This window comes from Podarcis erhardii, assembly GCF_964252035.2.
Source record: "Podarcis erhardii genome assembly, chromosome: 9".
Lineage (NCBI taxonomy): Eukaryota > Metazoa > Chordata > Lepidosauria > Squamata > Lacertidae > Podarcis > Podarcis erhardii.
Genome location: NC_138512.1, coordinates 79247846 through 79268642, shown reverse-complemented (window position 1 = coordinate 79268642; position 20797 = coordinate 79247846). Strand labels below are relative to the sequence as shown.

The following is a 20797-nucleotide window of genomic DNA, read 5'->3' as shown; positions in this document are numbered from 1 at the left end:
GCCAGCCGAAACTTCCTGTTGCTCCTGGCTGGAACATCCTTCCCTTGCATGTGATAGAGGTGGGCATGACCTTACCTGTCTAGGTAACAAAAGGACGAGTCACGCAGCACACCTCTCTTTTTTTCACTTCCTTCTTCGTTGGACCAGCTTTTTAGCTAGGAATGCTATGCTAGCTCTCAGCTAGCAGAAGCACTGGGATTATTCCCCCATATGGAGTAGATCCACATGTACATATTTGTAGCTAAATCTGCCTTCAGGAATCCAACTGTGAACTGAACTGATGTGAGTAAACCTCTTTCATTGACTTTAAATAAGATTGTCGCGTCTTTATTCTTTTAAGGGGGGTTAAAGGGAACTTACCAAGAATGCACAATTTAATCTGAGACAGATTGAATCGTATAATAGGCTCACACGAGCCTGCAACCAGTTATCTCCTGTGCATGTAAGAAAGGGGTATGTAACTCTGCTACATAAATAAATTTGCTAGTGCAAGTTAAGAAGGCTATTAATAAACAATATATACTCTCCTGCTGGGGACGCGGGTGGCGCTGTGGGTAAAACCTCAGCGCCTAGGACTTGCCGATCACATGGTCAGCGGTTCAAATCCCCGCGGCGGGGTGCGCTCCCGTCGTTTCGGTCCCAGCGCCTGCCAACCTAGCAGTTCGAAAGCACCTCTGGGTGCAAGTAGATAAATAGGGACCGCTTACTAGCGGGAAGGTAAACGGCGTTCCGTGTGCTGCGCTGGCTCGCCAGATGCAGCTTGTCACGCTGGCCACGTGACCCGGAAGTGTCTGCGGACAGCGCTGGCTCCCGGCCTATAGAGTGAGATGAGCGCACAACCCTAGAGTCTGGCAAGACTGGCCCGGACGGGCAGGGGTACCTTATACTCTCCTGCCACCCTGAACATTCCCACAACCCATGGGGTTCCTTCTGCTAAAACCCAGAGCTTCCTCCTTGCTGGGGTACCTTCTATAATAATAATAAATAATAAATTTTTATTTATACCCCACCCTTCCCAGTTCAAAAACCGGGCTCAGGGTGGCTAACAATAAATTTAAACTCTTTAAAACTCTTAATTACAAAAGCAGCATAAAGTACAGTATAAAAGTACAGTACAGTATAAAAATATGAATAACAATAAAGTTCAAAAATCAATTAGATAATCCCCAGGGCTAGCTGGCAGAATTGGTTCTCCTTGGGCCACCAAGGAGGCCAGGGGAGAATTAGCTGTGGGGTCTCAGAGCGGGTGATCTTCATAAAAGGGAAGGGGGAGGGAAGAGAAGGGAAATAAAAGATCAGGTTGAATTCAAATTAAAGGCCAGGCGGAATAGCTCTGTCTTTCAGGCCCTGCGGAAGGAGGTTAAATCCTGCAGGGCCCTAGTCTCATGGGACAGAGCATTCTACCAGGTTGGAGCCATCACTGAGAAGGTCCTGGCCCTGGTGGAGGATAGTCTGACTTCCTTAGGGCCCGGAACCTCTAAACTATGGTTATGCATGGATCTTAAGATCCTCTGCAGGGCATACCAGGAGAAGCGGTCCCATAAATACGAGGGCCCTAAGTCACAAAGGGCTTTAAAGGTCAAGACCAGCACCTTGAACCTGACCCTGTACTCCACCGGGAGCCAGTGCAACTGGTAAAGCACTGGGTGAATATGCTCCCATGGCAGGGATCCCGTGAGGAGCCTCGCTGCAGCATTCTGCACCCGCTGGAGTTTCTGGGACAGTTTCAATAAGATCCCTTGTCATTTTGCAGGGGGTTGGACTCGATGACCCATGGGGTCCCTTTCAACTCTACAATTCTATGATTCTATGACACGGAGAGAGAGAGAGAGAGAGAGAGAGAGAGAGAGGGAGGGAGAGAGAGAGAGTGTCAGTCTTGTCCTGCTGCTTTTCCTGCGGGAAACTGCTCTTTAGCACTCAATCGGAGTAAAAAAACGATAACTCCGATTTCCTCCGGGTTGCCATTTGCTCCCATGTAGCAAATGTTTCCCTTCCCTGCTTTGTGCCTTAGAGGAGCCCAGAGGCAGAGCGAGGGCCGAGGAGGGCACAAATCCTGATTCACTCACCAGTCCACCACCCGGATCCTCATCCTCTCACACATGGATGGAAACTAAGGAGGGAAACACAAGAGAGAGCAGTTCAGCAGGACGCAGGATCATACCCGAAGTGCAGGCCCTCTGGCTGCTCACTCCTCATGGCCAGCAATGTCTTAGGCAACACGATGACCATGTACATACGCAATAGACAGTCTTTATAGAATTCCTTCAAACCATAACAAGTACAAAATGAAATCTTTAAGTCTCAAAGTCTCTGAAAATCTTTAAATGAAGCGAGGTACCAGACTTTGTACGATGAAAGACAAGCTGTGAAGCTTTGTGTATTCAGCAAATATGATGTCCAACACTCACCATGGCTGGCAGAGTGATGGTCTGGTTCCACTGGGGGTTGGCGTTCTTCTCCACAATCTTGCTGCACAGCTGCCCGAGGGAGACAAGAGTTCGGGGGTCAGGGAGAAGAAGGCTTCCCTGCGCATCATCCCAAAACAACGCCGGATCGTGATCCTCACCCCCCACCCCAGGCAGAATATCAGGGCTAAATGTGGGGAGGGGGACTCAGAGAGGGAGCCCTGGGTAAGGAGGCCACACGCAAACGCCCTTTTACATTCCATATTTTTCCATGTAAGGCGATGTTTTTGCTAAGTCAAAAATTGGGGGGGCATCTTATACATGGGTAGTGAAATCACAGGGGTTGGGGCTCTGGTGAAGGCAGCCTGGACTCGGGTTTGGGTTCTGGTTCTGGCGTGCGTAGCTTGAGTGGGGGTTCAGGTTTGGGCCCGATTTCTGCATTTTGGGTTCAAAGAAAAAGGTGTCGTCTTATACATGGGGACGTCTTATACACGGAAAAATACGGTACTGCTCTGAACACATGCATGGAGGGAGCCAGCTTAAACCTGCTTGTGAAGGCTGCTTTTGATGCATTTCTGTGTTATGGGGAAGGTCTGGGTGCAAGAAGGGGCGATGCCATGCAATTATGTGTTCTGCTATGCTTCTCAGACCCACTTTAAGGGCACAGCAGAGGCCAGACAGCTGACGGGTTCATTGTAATGCCCAGGTTCACACCCAGAACCCAATTTTTGGCTTTCGGAGATGCGGGGGACTTTCATGTGCCCCACTCACGGAGCAGAGCCGGCTCACCATTTTCCCGGCAAAGTTCACTTCCACAAAAGGATCCACCAAGTTCTTCTTGCTGCTGTCAAAGCCAAAGATCTGCTTGACGCTGTCCAGGACGGCATCGTCCACTGGAAAGAAAGAAAAATCGGTCAAGGAGCAGTGGGGAGAAGGCAGTGCGGCCAGTTTAACCCAGTCATTTTGTTGTTGTTGTTGCTACTAATATTATTATTATTCTCAGTGCTTAAGCACATCTCATTTTTAGGCCAGCCGCCCATCTCAAAGTGTCATCGCCTGTTCTTTTTAAGCAAACAGGGCAGATCTACACACACATTTTTTAATGCTAAAGAAAAGTTCAGGAATGGTCCCAATAACCAGAGAGCCTGTGAGGATACCCAGAGCTGAAAGAGTTAACAGCTCAAGTCCTGTCACTGGGGGGGTGTTCACATACGGATTTTGTACTTTGTTATGTGAATGCTTTTACTTTCTGTTTTGGCTGCGACAGGAGAAGCATCATGTCTTTGCTCTCTCCTGGCTGAATTGTTTCTTTTGCTGCTGTACAGTAAAGCTTCGTAGAATAGAAGAAGCTTTTACTGCATGAGAGTTTTACTGCATGGCTGAGATTCCTTCCACACAGACACACCGCTGCTCAAATACTCTGCTGTAGCCAGGAGAAGCAGAAGGGTGCAGTGGAAGCGGACTGGACACCACAACAGTGCCACTGTTCACAGCCTTGACGGAAGCTCAATGGAACAGAGCCGTGTGCCGTTCTTTTTTTAACATTAAAAATGCCTTGATAATATGTGACATCAGGGGCCGCTGCAGAGCGACCCCTTTCCAGAAATGAGGGAGACTTTGTGGAAAGGAAGCAAAAGAGAAAAAGCAAAGGGGTCTCTTTCTGTCTCCACATTTCGGAACAATATTTTTAATAGCAATCTAATAGCATTTTAAAGGTGAGCGCCAGCCCAGGAGCTCTTGATAATTCTATTCTATTCTATTCTATTCTATTCTATTCTATTCTATTCTATTCTATTCTATTCTATTCTATTCTATTCTATTCTATTCATTCATTTATAGGATTTCTATACTGCCCTATATTCAAGGCGGTTCAGAAAATAAAATCAGAATACAAAAGCACAAAATAAATAATCAAAATAAAAACAACCACCACCTAATTGCCCAATAATTCCTGCTTCCTGCTCGTCCAGGGATCTTCCCAGCGTTCTCCCACTGTTTCCCTTGGGAGCACAGCCAAGGCCTCCCTTTGTGGCTGGATCTCCCCTTTGCTCCTCCACCCGCGCTCTTTCTGCAACTGCATCCCCCCCACGGCCCCCAGGCCCCCAGCCCTGCTCACTCTGGGGCAGGTCCTCCGCTCGGTACACCTTGAGGGAGAAATGGGCCCCTCTCAGAGAGACCCCCGTCGCCCTGAGGACGTTTCCTTCAATGTCCTCCTTCTCTTCGGCCGTTTCCTTCCTCTCCACCTGCGGAACAAGCGGGAGGGGAGGATAAAAGGAGAGGACTAGGAATTCACCCTTAGAGCTTGCAAGGAAAACTGCACCTGTTGAACTTCTGGGTTCTGTGCACCTTGATTCCAGGCACTGTTCCATGAGTTCTAGGACTCTTATAAAACAATGCAAATAAAATGTTTCAAGGGCGTTTTAAATGCATTATACAAATGGGACACCAGATGGCAATGGCGAGATGATGGCAATTCCAATCTGTTTTTCAAAACATTTTTTTAAAGCGTTTTTTTATATATAATAATAATAATAATAATAATTTATTATTTGTACCCCGCCCATCTGGCTGGGTTTCCCCAGCCACTCTGGGCGGCTTCCATAAAAACCAGAAATACACTAAAATATCACAGATTAAAAAATGCGTTGATGGCATGCGTGGAAGCGACGAAACGCGACCTGCGCAGTCGCGCAGTCGCGTGTTACGTTTACTTCAGGATGTGAATGGAGCTCTGGAACAGATCTCGTTCGTATCCAGAGGTACCACTGTAACTTGTCCCCACTGATGAAATTGAGTTGATGAAATTGAGATGAAACTGATGAAATTGAGAAATGCGTTGAGATTCCACCTTCGTCTAGTTTAGTCAAGATTAATGGTTGTTCATCTGTTGCCTTTTTCCCAAGCTGGGGCCCAAGGTGGCTTTCAACACATTTGAACACAGGTACATGAAATATAAAAAGCTAAAAATGCATGCAGGATAGCCATTAAAAGGCCATTAAACTGGAATAATCATTAAAACAATGTTTTTTGGAATGCAGATGATAAAAATCAATCAAAACAGCACAGGGCTTAAGGTCAGTGTGCGGATTCAGGGCTTAAGGTCAGTGTGCGGATTCTTGGTACAACAGAGTGTGGTCAATAACATTGACTGAGAAACTAACATGCCAGGTGAGAGCAGCAATCTACTATATATTCCTTTTATAATATATAGCAATGGTTTATTGAAAACATAAATTGTTCAGGCTGAAGCAGGAATCCACCCAGCACTCCTGGAAAAATGGGGCAGGATCTCTTAGTGCAAGTAAAAGAAACTTTAACACACAGCATGATAAAAGCCTGCAATTTCATCAGTGGGGACAAGTTACAGTGGTACCTCTGGATACGAACGAGATCTGTTCCAGAGCTCCATTCACATCCTGAAGTAAACGTAACACGCGACTGCGCGACTGCGCAGGTCGCGTTTCGTCGCTTCCACGCATGCCATCATTTTGAGCATCTGCGCATGCGCGAGCGGCGAAACCCAGAAGTAATGCACTCCGTTACTTCCGGGTTGCTGCAGAGCGCAACCCGAAAATACTTAACTTGAAGCTACTTCAACCCGAGGTATGACTGTACTTGTTGTTTACTGTTGTAATAATTGTTTTCTCAACATTTATCTTCTGTACCATGAACATAAATAAAAAACTGTATTAAAAAGAAAAGAAAAGGCACGGATCCTGCAGTGATGGAGTTTCTCCCCAAAGGGTTTGGGGCCCAGCTTGTAAGGTTCCCCCCAATAAATTTCCACCCCTTCTGGAGATGAGAAGGCATCACAGCCAAACCTCTTTCTTGTGCCCTTTTTGTTAAATTTAAAGAAATACTCACAGGCGCTTCGTCGCCAGGGCCCAGGACGTACAAGCTGACCTTCAGGTATCCTTTAGCTCCTGCTGAAAAATCCTCCGGATCGGAAAGGAGGAGCCACTTTCGGAGGAAGGCGTGTCCTGCAGCAGGAAGCGAAGTGCGAATATCGAATTGGCACCCAGGAAGCAGAAGGAGATGCTATTGCTGATTTGATTCTGGGCCAAGTTCAGCGAGTTCATATATAAAGCCCTTAAGAACTTGGGACCAATTGAGCTATGGGGACACAGCTCTATGTTTCCCTCTTCCCAAACTTTCTTCTCCTTCCACCCCTAGTTTAATAAAGAAAATCATTCAGTTCTCTGGATAAAATAGTTTAGACATCTCGGAAGCGGCGGAGCACATTCCCTCCCCGCTAAACTCGTTTATCTATGCTAAACAAACCAATTCCTTGCTAAAACGAAGTCAAGAGGCGCCAGAGAAGCAAATTCCACTCACTGGATTCGGCATAAATTGTCCCAACATCCACCTGCAAAACACAAGCACATAGAATTATAGCGTTGGGGAGTTGGAAGGGACAAAAAAGGGTCATCTAGTCTAACCCATTGGAAATCCTGAATTGGGAAGAGAGGAACCCCTTGCTTGCTCCCCAGTCTGGCCAGTGTGTGCGGCCCCCACCTCGCTGAAAGACCCCCCCCCAACCCACTTTTCTACCAGGTTTCTGTAGGAAGTGGCCATGGGGGCTAAGCACAGCTAGTGTGTCTCCCATATCATCCAACATTTCTCCCATGAAAACAGGGACGTCCCGTTTCATCATGATAATTTTACTCTTTATACCCCACCCATCTGACTGGATTGCCCCAGCCACTCTGGGCAGCTTCCAACATATAGAAAAACATAACAAAACATTAACTTCCTTATACAGGATTGCCTTCAGATGGCTTGGGGGGTCAGATAACTCCATCCCCTCCAACATTTCTCCCATGAAAATAATAATAATAATAATAATAATAATAATAATAATAATAATAATAATAATAATTTGTTATTTGTTCCCCAGCCACTCTGGGCAGCTTCCAACAAAGATTAAAAATACATTAAAATGTCACACATTAAAAACTTCCCTGAACAGGGCTGCCTTCAGATGTCTTCTAAAAGTCTGGTAGTTGTTTATCTCTTTGACATCTGGTGGGAGGGCGTTCCACAGGGCAGGTGCCACCACCGAGAAGGCCCTCTGCCTGGTTCCCTGTAACTTTGCTTCTCGCAGTGAGGGAACTGCCAGAAGGCCCTCGGCACTGGACCTCAGTGTCTGGGCTGAACAATGGGGGTGGAGACACTCCTTCAAGTCTACTGGACCGAGGCCATTTAGGGCTTTCAAGGTCAGCACCAACACTTTGAATTGTGCTCAGAAACGTACTGGGAGCCAATGTAGGTCTTTCAGGACCGGTGTTATGTGGTCTCAGCGGCCACTTCCAGTCCCCAGTCTGGCTGCCGCATTCTGGATTAGTTGTAGTTTCCAGGTCACTTTCAAAGGTAGCCCCACATAGAGCGCATTGCAGTAGTCCAAGCGGGAGATAACCAGAGCATGCACCACTCTGGGGGGACATCCCAACATTTATGCAATGAAAATAAGGATGTCATATTCCATACCCTCCAAAAAATTTCCAGTGAAACCAGGTGTGTCCTAAAGAAATGTGGGACATTCAGGAAACTGGGATGGCTTCTCTAAATCAGGGACGTCCCTGGAAAATAGGGGCAGTTGGAGGGTCTGGTCTCCCCTTCAGAAGCCCTTCGCAGAGGAAAAGCTACCCCAAGGAAGAGGCCAGGGGCCAAGCGAGGAGACCGAGCCCAAAGGTCTTGCATGCATTTGTGTCCTCAGCCAGGCGTCATATAGAAGGAATGCAAAGAAGGACCGGTTTCCTAAACCCATAGAAGTGAAATGGAAGGTGACCCTTACCCGGAATTCTCCAAGGACAGAATCCGTCCGGAGAGAGCGAGAGTCAACGACCTGGAGAGGAGGAAGGAGGAATGTCAGAGAAGCTCCGAAGAGCTCAATACGCAGGAAGAACCTTCCGTTAGTTTGCATCTTGCAGGGGACATGGATCTGCGAGCTTCTCTGGCCCATAAATGGCCAAGCAGATGCCACCAGCTGCCTCCTCTGCTCTTCCCTGAGACATTTTGGTAGGCTGCAGGCACGGCCTGCAATCCGGCACCAGGCAAAGCGGCTGCAAAGTGGTGCCTCTTCCTGGGCTGGGACACCAAGCTCAGCATGGTGAATCTGAGGGTGTCTCAGGACACAAAGGGACTACAAATCCCAACATGCAAGGCACAGTCCTAAGCCCAGGGGATCCCTCTCACTGATTAAAAGCCTGAGCCTGGAAATCAGGAGCTCAGAAAATGAAGTCAAGGCAGCGACTCAGCCATCCGTTAAGTGAAGAATATTGCAAGACTACAGAACCCAACATGCAGTGCTCACATTCAGCACCTGCATCAATGCACATTTTAGTGGTGAATATTCAGTGGATCCTCAAATATTCTTTAGACGACATAGTTGGTGGTATCTAACAGAAGATCCATCCAAGAGGTTTTTCTCCAAGAACGATACTGAGTAATTGGGCATACTGTAAACTGCTTTGATTTTTGATTTTAGGATACAGTATAGTGGTATATAAATATCTTTATAAAAATAAACTTCTCCTGAACGAAATCACCTCAAATGAACTTGTGACACGACCAATAAGATGTGTTAGAAATGAGAGAATACAGTAGGTCCATTTCAGTTTCTCCTTTCCCGCTTTTTAAACTCAGTTTCCCACATCAATTTGCTTTTTTTTTTTAAAGTCCTCATAAAAACTCTGACATTTTACTACAAATTTCTCCTCGTGTTCACAGTCTTGTGTGCCATTTTGCCTTCAACATCCAGGGGTTTATTTACAGAGCAATTTCCCCTAATATAATGCATTCTTGTATGTCGTTTTCACCAAGACGTGCATCTATGTGCACAGTTTGTCCTAGTCATGTCTCTGCATCTTACTTGGCTAGAGAATCGCATTGCAAACTTCAGAGAAATGCAGACCTCAAAGGGCTGCTTTGGAAAGTGTGGAGTAGCTTGGTTTGCCTTTAAATTATTATCTTTATTATTTATTATTTGTTATTTATTATCCCTTCTCAGCCTTTGGGCTAAGACCAAGTGTAGTATTATTTATTAGTGTGAACTGAATCTTATTTCTCCCCATCCCTAGAAACAGTCCCCAAAGTGGACCCTCCCTGACCCCCCACTTACTGTGATGAATATGGGCTCATCAAACAGCTCCATTGGGGATTCAAAGACGTTGAAGAAAAAGGTCTGTGGGGAACAGAAAGAAACATGGGTGCACCCATCACCCATGCGCCCAAGGGTGCACCCATGCACGCATAAGACATTGCACACAAGACCACAATGGACGACAGTGAAGCCTGCCTGAAAGGACCACCAAAAGACAGCTCCTCAAACCCCCCCCCCAAAGAAAAATCAATTTTATCTTCTTCTGTCCTGCTCCTCCCAAAATCTAAAGGCCACGCGCCACTTCTGAAAGATGCTCAAGGCTGACCTTCAGAAGGGCGTCCCAGGAACATGCCAGTCAGTAATCACAAAGTTCAAAGGTGGAATTAACTTGGGTTGCCGTATTTCAAAAAGTAATGGAGGATGCGGCAAGCTTGCTTTCTCCTGCTCTGAGGGGTGGGACCCGAACTCAGGGCTTCAAGTTACAAGAAAGAAGAATTCATTTCAACCTCGGGAAGAACTTTCTGGCGGTCGGAGCTGTTTGGTGGTAGAATGGACTCCCTCTGAAGGTGGTGGACTCTCCTTTGCTGGAGGATTTTAAGCAGAGGTCAGGGGTTCTTTTGCTGTGAATCCTGCGCTGAAGGAAGCTGAAGGCCCTTGGGCTCCCTTCTGTTAGGATTATGATGCTCCATTCCACCTAAACAGATGTGTGGAGCTGTTGTGTGTAACATGCCTGTTTACATTCCAGCACAGCTTGCTGGGAACTTCCATTTGTGTATTACTTTTGCATTGTGTTTGCTGCTTTTTGCTTGGACACGAAAGAGAGTAGACATGTTTCTTTGTCCTGAACTATACTCAGTGGCGTAGCGTGGGGGGTGCAGGGGGGGCCGGCCACACCGGGCACAACATCTGGGGGTTAGGGGGCGCAAATCCACGGCTTAGGGGGTGCAAATCCACGGGTTAGGGGGCGCAAATTACTTGCCTTGCCCTGGGTGCTGACAACCCACGCTACGCCACTGACTATGCTAAATAAAGTGCTCGTAAATATGCTTCCCTGGGACGCGGGTAGCGCTGTGGGTTAAACCACAGAGCCTAGAACTTGCTGATCAAAAGGTCAGCGGTTTGAATCCCCGGAACGGGGTGATCTCCCATTGCTCGGTCCCTGCTCCTGCCAACCTAGCAATTTGAAAGCACGTCAAGGTGCAAGTAGATCAATAGGTACCACTCCGGCGGGAAGGTAAATGGTGTTTCCGTGCGCTGCTCTGGTTCGCCAGAAGCGACTTAGTCATGCTGGCCACATGACCTGGAAGCTGTACGCCGGCTCGCTCGGCCAGTAACGCGAGATGAGCGCCGCAACCCCAGAGTCAGTCACGACTGGACCTAATGGTCAGGGGTTCCTTTACCTTTACCTTTAAATACGCTTCACATATGCCCACTACCGTTGTGAAGAGTTATTCATTCTGCTGATTAGAGCACGCTCAAGTTTCTAAAGGCTTCTGAAGCTATGAGTCGCTGATTGATGCTGTGCCAAGGGAGACCGGAGTTTGTTTGGCTGCCGGCTGGTGGGCTGGAGCCAGCTGGGGGCCTGCGAGTTGCCCCCGTTCCCTGGATGCATCCCAAAACCTTCCTGCTCAATAGTTCTGTGATTCCATGAAATGACACCCAACTATATTCCACCTGCCCCCACCCAGAAATACTCAGTTAGCCTCTCCTTTTCCTCTTGGGTCTCCTCAAAAGAGCAGCAGAAGAGCATTGTTAGGTGGACAAATGGGAGCCACCTAGTCCGGCCTCCTGTTCTCACAGTGGCCACCCAGATGGCACCCAGGGAACCCCAAAAGTGGCACCTGAACGCAACCTCCTCACCTCATCAAAGACGGGGCAGTTCCCTTTGCGGATTCTAGTCCTCTTGGTCTGCCCGGCAGCCGTGACCTTCACCACAGACTTGATGTTGACTCCAGGAAGCTGCCGGCCTTCGATGACTCGCACCCGGATCTGGAAACAGCAAAGTTGCAGAAGAAGCAGCTGCCATTGACATCCTCAGGGACTCCCGAGGCTGAGTCGGTTCCCCAAAAGGAGAACATCGGAAGAGCCCAGGGACAGTTGGATCAGGCCAAAGGGGGCCCATGCCATCTCCTGGTATGCCCCACAGAGGACCTTAAGGTCCACAAAGAACAACATTTGGGAGGTCCCAAGTTGCAAGGTGGTTATGTTGGTCTCCACTAGGGCCAGGGCCTTTTCAGGACTGGCCCCGACGTGTGGAACACTCTGTCCCAAGAGACTAGGGCCCTGCGGAACTTGACATCTTTCTGCAGGACCTGCAAGACAGAGCTGTTCCGCCTGGCCTTTGGTTTGGACTCAGTCTGACCCTTCTGTTTTCCTTCCCTTATGGTTTTGACTTTTAAAATGAGGCTGCATTTTAAATTGCATTTTAACCTGTATTTTAAATTGTCCCCCCCCCCTTTTTAATGTTTTTGCTGAAATTTTATTGGTGTTAGCTGCCCTGAGCCCGGCTCTGGCCAGGGAGGGCAGGGTATAAATAATTATATTATTATTATTATTATTATTATTATTATTATTATTATTATTATTATCTGGTTCAACATCCTGTTCTCCAGTCAGATTTCCATTCGGAGACACCAGGTTGCCCCCAAGATTCAGGGGGCCCAGCGTGCACTGAACACGTGTGACATCGTGCACACGCAATGTGCATGCGGTGGAGGAGAACAAGTGCTCTGGTGGTGCCAGCCCCTGGACGTGCGATGTGCACCGTGCGTCACACACACCATGCAATGCATGCAGGACCACCTCAAGACCAAAGGGGCCCTAATGTGGAGGGACCCTTCGGCACCCTAGAGTTGCTGAACCCATTCCCACTGGAAACCCGCAAGCGGGATTCAAGCAGAATAATGATGATGATGATGATGATGATGATGATATTTTATTTATATCCCGCCCTCCCCAGCTGAAGCCGGGCTCAGAGTGGCTAACAAGAATAAAAGTAACACAGCATTCTAAAATCAATTCATTTTAAAATCAATTCAAAATCAAATTCATGGCAACCACTGGGCTAGAGTTCTATGGGGATTACCAAGGGAGGGGGTCAGGCTGTGCCTTGGCCAAAGGCCTGGTGGAACAGCTCCGTCTTGCAGGCCCTGCGGAAAGATGTCAAGTCCCGCAGGGCCCTAGTCTCTTGGGAAGAGCGTTCCACTAGATTGGAGCCACGGCCGAAAAGGCCCTGGCTCTGGTTGAGGCCAGCCTAACCTCCCTGTGGCCCAGGACCTCCGAGATGTTTTTGTTTGAAGACCGTAAGGTCCTCCATGGGACATACCAGGAGAGGCGGTCCTGGTATGAGGGTCCTAGGCTGTATAGGGCTTTAAAGGTTAAAACCAGCACCTTAAACCTGATCCTGTACTCCACTGGGAGCCAGTCAGCTGGTATAGCACTGGGTGAATGTGATCCCGCAGCGAGGACCCCGTAAGTAGTCTCTCCGCGGCATTCTGCGCCCGCTGGAGTTTCTGGGTCAGCTTCAAGGGCAGCCCCCCTGCAATTCCCAACCTCTGGCATCCAGGAACATTTACAGCTTCTGACAAGGGAGGGAGCCTTTGTGGTTAGCAGCCACTGAAAGCCTCGGCTACTCCCCGAACTTTTCCAAGCTCCTTTCCAAGCTGGCAGCCAGCTCTGCCTCCTTTGCAGACAAATTCTGTAAGTTCAACTAACGCCATGTGCAAAGAAGGATCTCCTTTGATCTGGGCTCATCTTGCATAGCATACTTCTGCCTCAGGGCCAGAGGTTTGGCCAAGAGGAGGGACGGCAGAGTCTGCAAGTTTGGGCGCAGGGGGGACGAGCTAGGGAGAGGGCGCTTGATCACCTGGAAGTCTTGCGGCTTGTTGGACAGGAGCTTTTTAGAGGCGGCTCTCCTCCTCTTGGTCCCGTGGACCACGTGCGATGGGGGCTTCTTGGGCAGGGAGACTTGATCCGGCGCAGAGGGACCCGTGGAAGGATCAGCTTCATCGCCCGTCCCAAGGGGGTCTTCAGACTCTTCCTCGCCAGCTGTATCTGGAGGGAATAGGAAACAAGGTTGTTACGAAAGCAGCAGTTCCCAAACCTTTGGGCATCCCCTCGGTACCACAGCCTCATTCCCACCACCCTGCAAAAAGCATACCGTATTTTTCACTCTATAAGACACACCAGACCATAAGACGCACCTGGTTTTTGGAAGAGGAAAACAGCGTTGCGATCCCACTGGCTGTCCTGGCTTATGGACAGCTGCACTCCCTTTAATGAGCACGTGGAGGATGTGTGAGGCTCTTGGGGGCTTTTCCCCTAGGAGGGAGAGGGGCAGCCCTTCTCCCTCCTCAGGGAAAAGCCCCCAAGAGCCGTACACACGCTCCACACGGCTCTTTAAAGGGAGCGCTGAGCAGAGCCTCCCGCCTGCATTCGCTCCATAAGACGCACACACACATTTCCCCTTACTTTTTAGGAGGGGAAAAGTGTGTCCTATAGAGCAAAAAATATGGTAATTCAGAATAGCTGACCAATAAATAAATAGAAACCAGAGTAGGACGCGAGGGAAACTGTCTCGTACTGACCTGTCACCATGTCCAGCTCAACGGGGGTTGGATTTGGCTCTGGGGGGGCAGGAGGCGGAAACAAAGGAGCAGCCCCGGGAGGCGGGACGTAGGAGGCTTGCAGGATGAGACACGCCTGAGGAGGAAAGAAGATGCCTGATGGAAGTGGGGTGCTCTGAGCTTTGACACAGCACACCAGGGTGCTCCCTCCAAAGCCCGTTGAGGCTCAGGTTTGCAGGAGGGCAATTGTGGTCTGCAAAGCAATGTCCTGGTTCACACATAACACTAAGACAAACCATTGCTTCCTTCTGCAAAGTCTGGGTTGCTTTCCAGCTGCTCTTTGCTCTATCGCTTGTTGAGCATCTGGAGCTCAGGGGGGTCGTCAAACAACCTACTGACAAGGAAGTGTTCTGGGTTCACAGGTAACACCAAGCCATGGTTAAAGCAAACCATGGTTTCCTGACGGTAAGAGCTGTTCGACAGTGGAATTTGCTGCCAAGGAGTGTGGTGGAGTCTCCTTCTTTGGAGGTCTTTAAGCAGAGGCTTGACAACCATATGTCAGGAGTGCTCTGATGGTGTTTCCTGCTTGGCAGGGGGTTGGACTCGATGGCCCTTGTGGTCTCTTCCAACTCTATGATGATTCTATGATTTCTATGATTCTATGAATTGTTCAGCTGTGGGGCAGGATTCCACTGATTAAGCAAACCAGGGTGTTATTTGCAAACCAGTAAACCTTGGTTTAGTAAGTCACAGCTTGGTGTTATTTGCAAACCAGTAAAGCTTACTTTAGTAAGTCACAGCTTGGTGTTATTTGCAAACCAGGCCAGTCACTTTAATTGCCTTCATGCAAGTAATGTCTTGCTGAGTTTGGCCTTCAAAGTAGCTTCTGCCAGGTGCAAAACCGATCTCACGTTGCACCCAAAAGAGAAGCAACATTTATGTTCCCTTTGGGTGGGAAATATAAAATCTAGCCAGCTGGAAGCATTCTAAGACACAACCCAACTGCAGATCTTGGTATGCCTCTTTTATTTTTACCATCAGATGTGATTCAGCAGCCGGCCACTAAGGGGCAGCCCTCAACCACTCATATCAAGGCCCAGCAATTCAAGATTGTATCAGCAGGCAGATTCCCAAACCCTGCCACTTAGGCGCAGTATCATTTGCAGGCTGCCTCCCACCAGTGATGGATAATTTCCTAGCTGTGCAAACAATTCAGCAGCAGAATTCCCAGCAAGGAAATGAGACAGAGTCGCCTTCTTTGACCCTGAAGGTTTCCGAAGAAAAACTTGACTGGAATAATCTCTCAGCGATGCTTCCAAGGAACGTGATTCTGGACACTCGGCCAGAGATTTTGCTCCTTCGCCAAAGACCCCGAGAAGCAGGAGGCTCAAACCGTGAAGCTCTAAGGTCCGGGAGCCTTTTCCAAAGCTCTTTTTATACAGGAGATCTGGGGAGCCCTGACGCACGATCTGAGCAAAGACCCAGAGCCGTCTTTACCCGGGGGGTGCAAGGGTTGCGGGGCACTCAGGTGTCAAATTTTGCTTTTCCATGTGAAGCAGGAAACAACCTCACCAATGGAACAGTTCTTTTCTTATTTTTGTGGCTGAGATCTCCTGAGTGTCACAGGCACCGTTAGGCAGTTCAGTGCACATGCATACTCTGTCCATTTCCCTCTCTCCCACCCCGGCCCTGGGCAAGCCATGCTATGCCACTGCTTTTACTCAGCCCGATCTCACTAATGTCTACGCATTCACAGATCCACCCGGTCTACTGCCCTTAGTGACACAAGACCCCCATAAATGTGTGTGGTCTAAAATTGCACACCAAAAACTCCTCTCCTGCGGACTCCACCCACATCAGCTTCTCACGATGGGCTTTATTAAAGCAAAAAGGCTAACTGGACAGCGTCTGAAGGACTTAGAGCAACAGAACAATCTGGCCATTATAAAGAAACGCTGTCCTTGGTATGCCATTTTTTCCCCTTCTCAGTTTGATTCCCTGGCACCATATTTGTATAAATTAACCATCCCAAAATACAGACGTGCCTTCACACTGGCCAGATTGGACGTGATGCCCTCTGCCGTACTTGAGGGCAGATACCAAAAGATTCCAACTGAGAAACGACTCTGCCTCTGTGGAGATGGCAATCTGAAAACAGTGGCTCATGTTCTCCTGTCCTGTCCCCTTTCTAAAGATCTGAGGAATGAGATCATCACCCCACTCTTACTCACCATCTGCGGCCACACTGGTCTTTCTTTTATCAGATCAGACAACAGCAAAGATTGCTAGATTTATTGAGGGTGCAATGAGATTAAGAGCCACTATCAATAATAACAATAATCTTGGTCATTTGATTGCCCTTTTTACCCATTGTTGTCTTTTAAATTGTATATATTGCTTGTTTTATGTTGCTATGGCCGTTGGCTAATGCGAATAAAGTTTATCTATCTACACATTCACAGAGGCTCCCCAGAGTTTCAGGTGAGATGTTTCCAGCCATCACTGGAGTGGCCAAGGGTTGATAGGACTTGACTGAGAGTGTGCACAACATCATCATCTGGTCGGTGGACTTCTCTTTCCTCCTGCTGCGAATCAGTGAGATGCACCACCAAGAAATGGACTTACCCCGGTGCTCTGCCCCTTGGCATCCAGCAAGGGAGCGTTGAAACTGGCCGCCAGGTTGGGAGATGCCAGGATGTCCCGCAGGGGAACATGGGCTTCGCCCAGGAACCTTTGAGAGGAAACAGAAGAAGAGCAGAAACTGTGAACAGGGAAGGACAAAAGTTCTCAGGGGGTTCAGAGCAGAGCTTGGGATATTGGACACAATTAAAGTTCAGCTCTCTTTAGAAAATAAAAGTTTAAAACTAGCATTTTAAATGCTGGACATCTTCATGGAAGAGGGAACAAGCTTGTTTTCTCCTGCTCTGGAGAGCAGGACCTGAATCTATGGCTTCAAGTTACAAGAAAGGAGATTCCAACTAAACATCAGGAATTACATCGACGAAAGAAGAATAGAGGATGAAACTGATGGACTATGCAGAGTTAAATAAATTAACAAGAAGGATTTGAAACCTGTGGGACCACAGATTCTCAGAAGACTGGAGTAAATTTACGAACTATCTGAAAAGCAATTGTGATGAACAGATTACGCTAGTAGGATTGCAAGAATTTTTGTAAGGTGAATTATTTGAAATATTGCAAGAAAGACTATGAGGAGAATTATTAGTTAAGGAAAATTAAATGTAATAGATATTAAGAAATGCATAATAAGTGATAGAGAATGGGAAATCATCAGAGGTGTTGACTGAAGTTTAAATATTGTATAAGATGAGAAGTTATGTTGTATGACTGTTGGAATTGATATGTTAAAAAATTAATAAAAAATTATTTAAAATAATTAAATAAACAAACAAACAAACATCAGGAATTACTTTCTGACAGTCAGAGTTGTTTGGAGGTTTTGAAGCAGAGGTTGGATGGCTGTCTGTCATGGATGCTTTAGCTGAGATTCCTGCATTGCAGGGGGTTGGGCTGGATGACACCTGGGGTCCCCTCCCCACTCTAATATTCTCTGATTCTATGATTGCACAACAAAAGACGGACAAACTCCCACCACACACAGAACATCTGTTGCATAAAAATTTGCAGGAATGCAGCAGGGAGCTATAGGCCATGCACAGATCACAGAATTGTAGCGTTTGGAAGGGCTTCCCAAGGGTCCTCTAGCCCAGGGTCCCCAACCTGCGGCCCAGGGGCCGGAAGCAGCCTGCAGGGGTCGTCTGACCAGCCCACAAGCTGCCCCCAGACTGAGCCACCTGCCCACGTGCTGAGTTAAATTGGCGCTGTGTGGCATGGGGACTCACTTCTGCACAAGCACAAACGCCGGAAATCGCATTTGTGCAGGCGCCAGAAATCGCACGGGCGATCCGGCCAACAGAGGGATCTCCGCAGGACTGATCCAGCCCAGGCAAGATAAACCTTGCTGACCCTGCTCTAGTCCAACCAGCTGCAATGCAGGAATCTCAACTAAAGCATCCATGACAGACAGCCATCCAGCCTCTGCCTAAAAACCTCCAAGGAAGGAGATTGCAAATAAAGACTTATGTCCATGCCAAAACAATCAGTCTGGAAAGCAGAACGGTGTTTAACTGTTCCAATGCCATCATTACGAATGATAATGAATGCACAACGCAAAGGATGATGGACTGGGAAGGGAGTTCACTCTGCCATCATGCTGCATCCTCTTTAGTCATCTATTTAATAATTAATAATAATAATAATAATAATAATATATCGCCCTATACCCAGAGGTCTCAGGGCAGTTCACAAAAAAGATACTAAACATACAAATTGCTCAGTTGGTTAGTGCATGATGCTGATAATGCCAAGGTTTCAGGTTCGATACCCGTATGGGACAGCTGCATATTCCTGCCTTGCAGGGGGTTGGACTAGATGAAACTCGGGGTCCCTTCCAACCCTACAGTTCAAGGATTCTGTTTACCCAGAAGCAAGTCCCTCCAAGTTCAAGGGGACTGAAGTTCTGCTAAGGGACTTTAAGAGGACTGCAGGCAGCCTTAATCTGCTGACAACAACCCATAAGTCCTTTGGACCGATCCCTGTTTTCAGGCGAAACATCTGTTGCACCACTTTGAGACACAATACTAAACGCCAAAAGGAAAGCCAGATAAGTTAACCATCCTGTCTCGAAGTTCCCTGGAGAGGTGGAGACCTTGCCAAGGAAACAGAGCTGCACTGGCTGGAGACCGACAAGCGGCGGGTGGAGCTGGACCCAGTTTAAAAATAGGAAGGAACAAATAGCCTTCCCAACACCTTCTTGGCCAAACATGCCCAGGGCCATAAAATCCCCATTTTGGAGAGTCTGCTCCAATGTCTCCCTCTCCACTTCCCCACATTGTCTCCGCTTTTTTTCCGTAGAAATCCCCTTCCTGCTCCTTCAGCTTCTGACGCAAAATGAATCATGACGCAGCTCAACTTCAGGCGAGGTGAGCCAAGGGGAAGCCCAGCTGACTCGAAGTTTGGAGGACACAACAGAAGAGCTTCAGAAAGACCTTCGGGCAAGATCTGGATATCCAGAAGCGAGAGTCGGTGCATGCATGAGAGGGAACATCCTTTGGTGCTCCTGCACTTTGTCCATGCTCAGATGCTGGAGATTTTCCCCATGGAAGACAAGGGCCTTCTTTGTGGCTGCACCAAAAACGGAAGAACGTCCAGAGGCCCAGCATTGCCCCACCTGCCTCCATCTGCCTTCAGCTGCTTGCTCAAGACTCGCTTTCCTTTTTTAGGAGGATTAAATCAGGGTTTTCTAAACTGGGGTCTCCAGCTGTTCTTAGACTACAACTTCCATCATCCCTAGCTAGCAAAGCCAGTGGTCAGGGATGATGGGAGGTGTAGTCCCCAAACAGCTGGAGATCCCAGTTTGAGAAACCCTGGATTAAATGAACTGGAGAAGAACCGGTCAAAGAGCCAGACTAGAACCTGTGAGTACAGGGTTTGAATCCCCCGCTCGGCCATGGAGCTCACTACGTATGACCTTGGGCCAGTCCCTATCTCTCCACTTGACCTGCCTCAAAGGGTTGTTGTGGGGTTTCAATGAACATGGAGAGAACCTCATATATATTAATAATAACAATTTATTATTTACACCCTGCCCATCTGGCTGGGTTTCCCCAGCCACTCTAGGCGGCTCCCAACAGAACACTAAAAACAGAATAAAACACCAAACATTAAAAGCTTCCCTAAACAGGGCTGCCTTCAGATGTCTTCTAAATGTCAGAAGACATGTTTATTTCCTTGACATCTGGTGGGAGGGCATTCCACAGGGAGGGTGCCACCACCGAGAAGGCCCTCTGCCTGGTTCCCTGTAACCTTGCTTCTCGCAGGGAGAGAACCACCAGAAGGCCCTCGGAGCTGGACCCCGGTGTCCCAGGTGGAGACGCTCCTTCAGGTCGACTGGGCCGAGGCCGTTTAGGGCTTGAAATGTCAGCACCAACACTTTGAATTGTGCTCGGAAATGTACTGGGAGCCAATGTAGGTCTTTCAGGACTGGTGTAATGTGGTCTCAGCAGCCACTCCCAGTCACCAGACTGGCTGCTGCATTCTAGATTAGTTGTAGTTTCCGGGTCACCTTCAAAGGTAGCCCCACGTAGAGCGCATTGCAGCAGTCCAAGCGGGAGATAACCAGAGCATGCACCACCCTGGCGAGACAGTCTGCAGGCAGATAGGGTCTCATCCTGCGTACCAGATGGAGCTGTGGACAGCTGCCCTGGACACTACCTGGAGCTGCTTGGAACTGGGGTATAAATAAATGCAGTTTCTGAGGTGGTGGACAGAACCCTCGGATTTCTTCTGGACTTTTGAGGGTGCATAACTAGCATATGAAAACAGGATGAAGAAAGCTGGCAAGGAGCACCGTGGATGGCGGCCAAGGTGTCGGAGGGCAGCTCCAGACTTATCTTGGGTGGTGTCCTTTCCAGACCCCTATCAGGGAAAATACAATAGCAATGCACCCTCTGCTCAGATTATAGGGAGGGGAGAATCCTCGCAAGGAAGCCGTGCTACGAGAGTGGGGCTACCTTTCTCACTTTGGGGGCCTGAGAGCCCAGCAGCAGTGGGGTTGGTTGGTTGGTTGGATGAAAGAGAGAACTATGGTGTATTTAATACAGCGGCACATGCAAAAGCTTGCAGAATCGTAGAACTCTCGGATG

At 48.3% G+C, this 20797-nt stretch overlaps 1 protein-coding gene across 7 annotated transcripts in view; it reads right to left on the bottom strand.

The window, feature by feature from the left end:
• DYSF (dysferlin) overlaps positions 1 to 20797 on the bottom strand; it is a 188605-nt gene that overhangs the window by 139389 nt on the left and 28419 nt on the right. For all 7 annotated transcript variants that reach the window (XM_081876592.1, XM_081876594.1, XM_081876596.1 and 4 more), the window contains exons 4-15: positions 16698 to 16803; positions 14094 to 14208; positions 13373 to 13560; positions 11368 to 11496; positions 9526 to 9588; positions 8200 to 8250; positions 6741 to 6771; positions 6270 to 6385; positions 4522 to 4648; positions 3195 to 3298; positions 2409 to 2477; positions 2067 to 2110 (exon numbers count right to left, since the gene is read on the bottom strand). In XM_081876592.1, the coding sequence (XP_081732718.1) occupies positions 2067 to 2110; positions 2409 to 2477; positions 3195 to 3298; positions 4522 to 4648; positions 6270 to 6385; positions 6741 to 6771; positions 8200 to 8250; positions 9526 to 9588; positions 11368 to 11496; positions 13373 to 13560; positions 14094 to 14208; positions 16698 to 16803 (1143 nt within the window). The remainder of the gene's footprint in view (positions 1 to 2066; positions 2111 to 2408; positions 2478 to 3194; positions 3299 to 4521; positions 4649 to 6269; positions 6386 to 6740; positions 6772 to 8199; positions 8251 to 9525; positions 9589 to 11367; positions 11497 to 13372; positions 13561 to 14093; positions 14209 to 16697; positions 16804 to 20797) is intronic.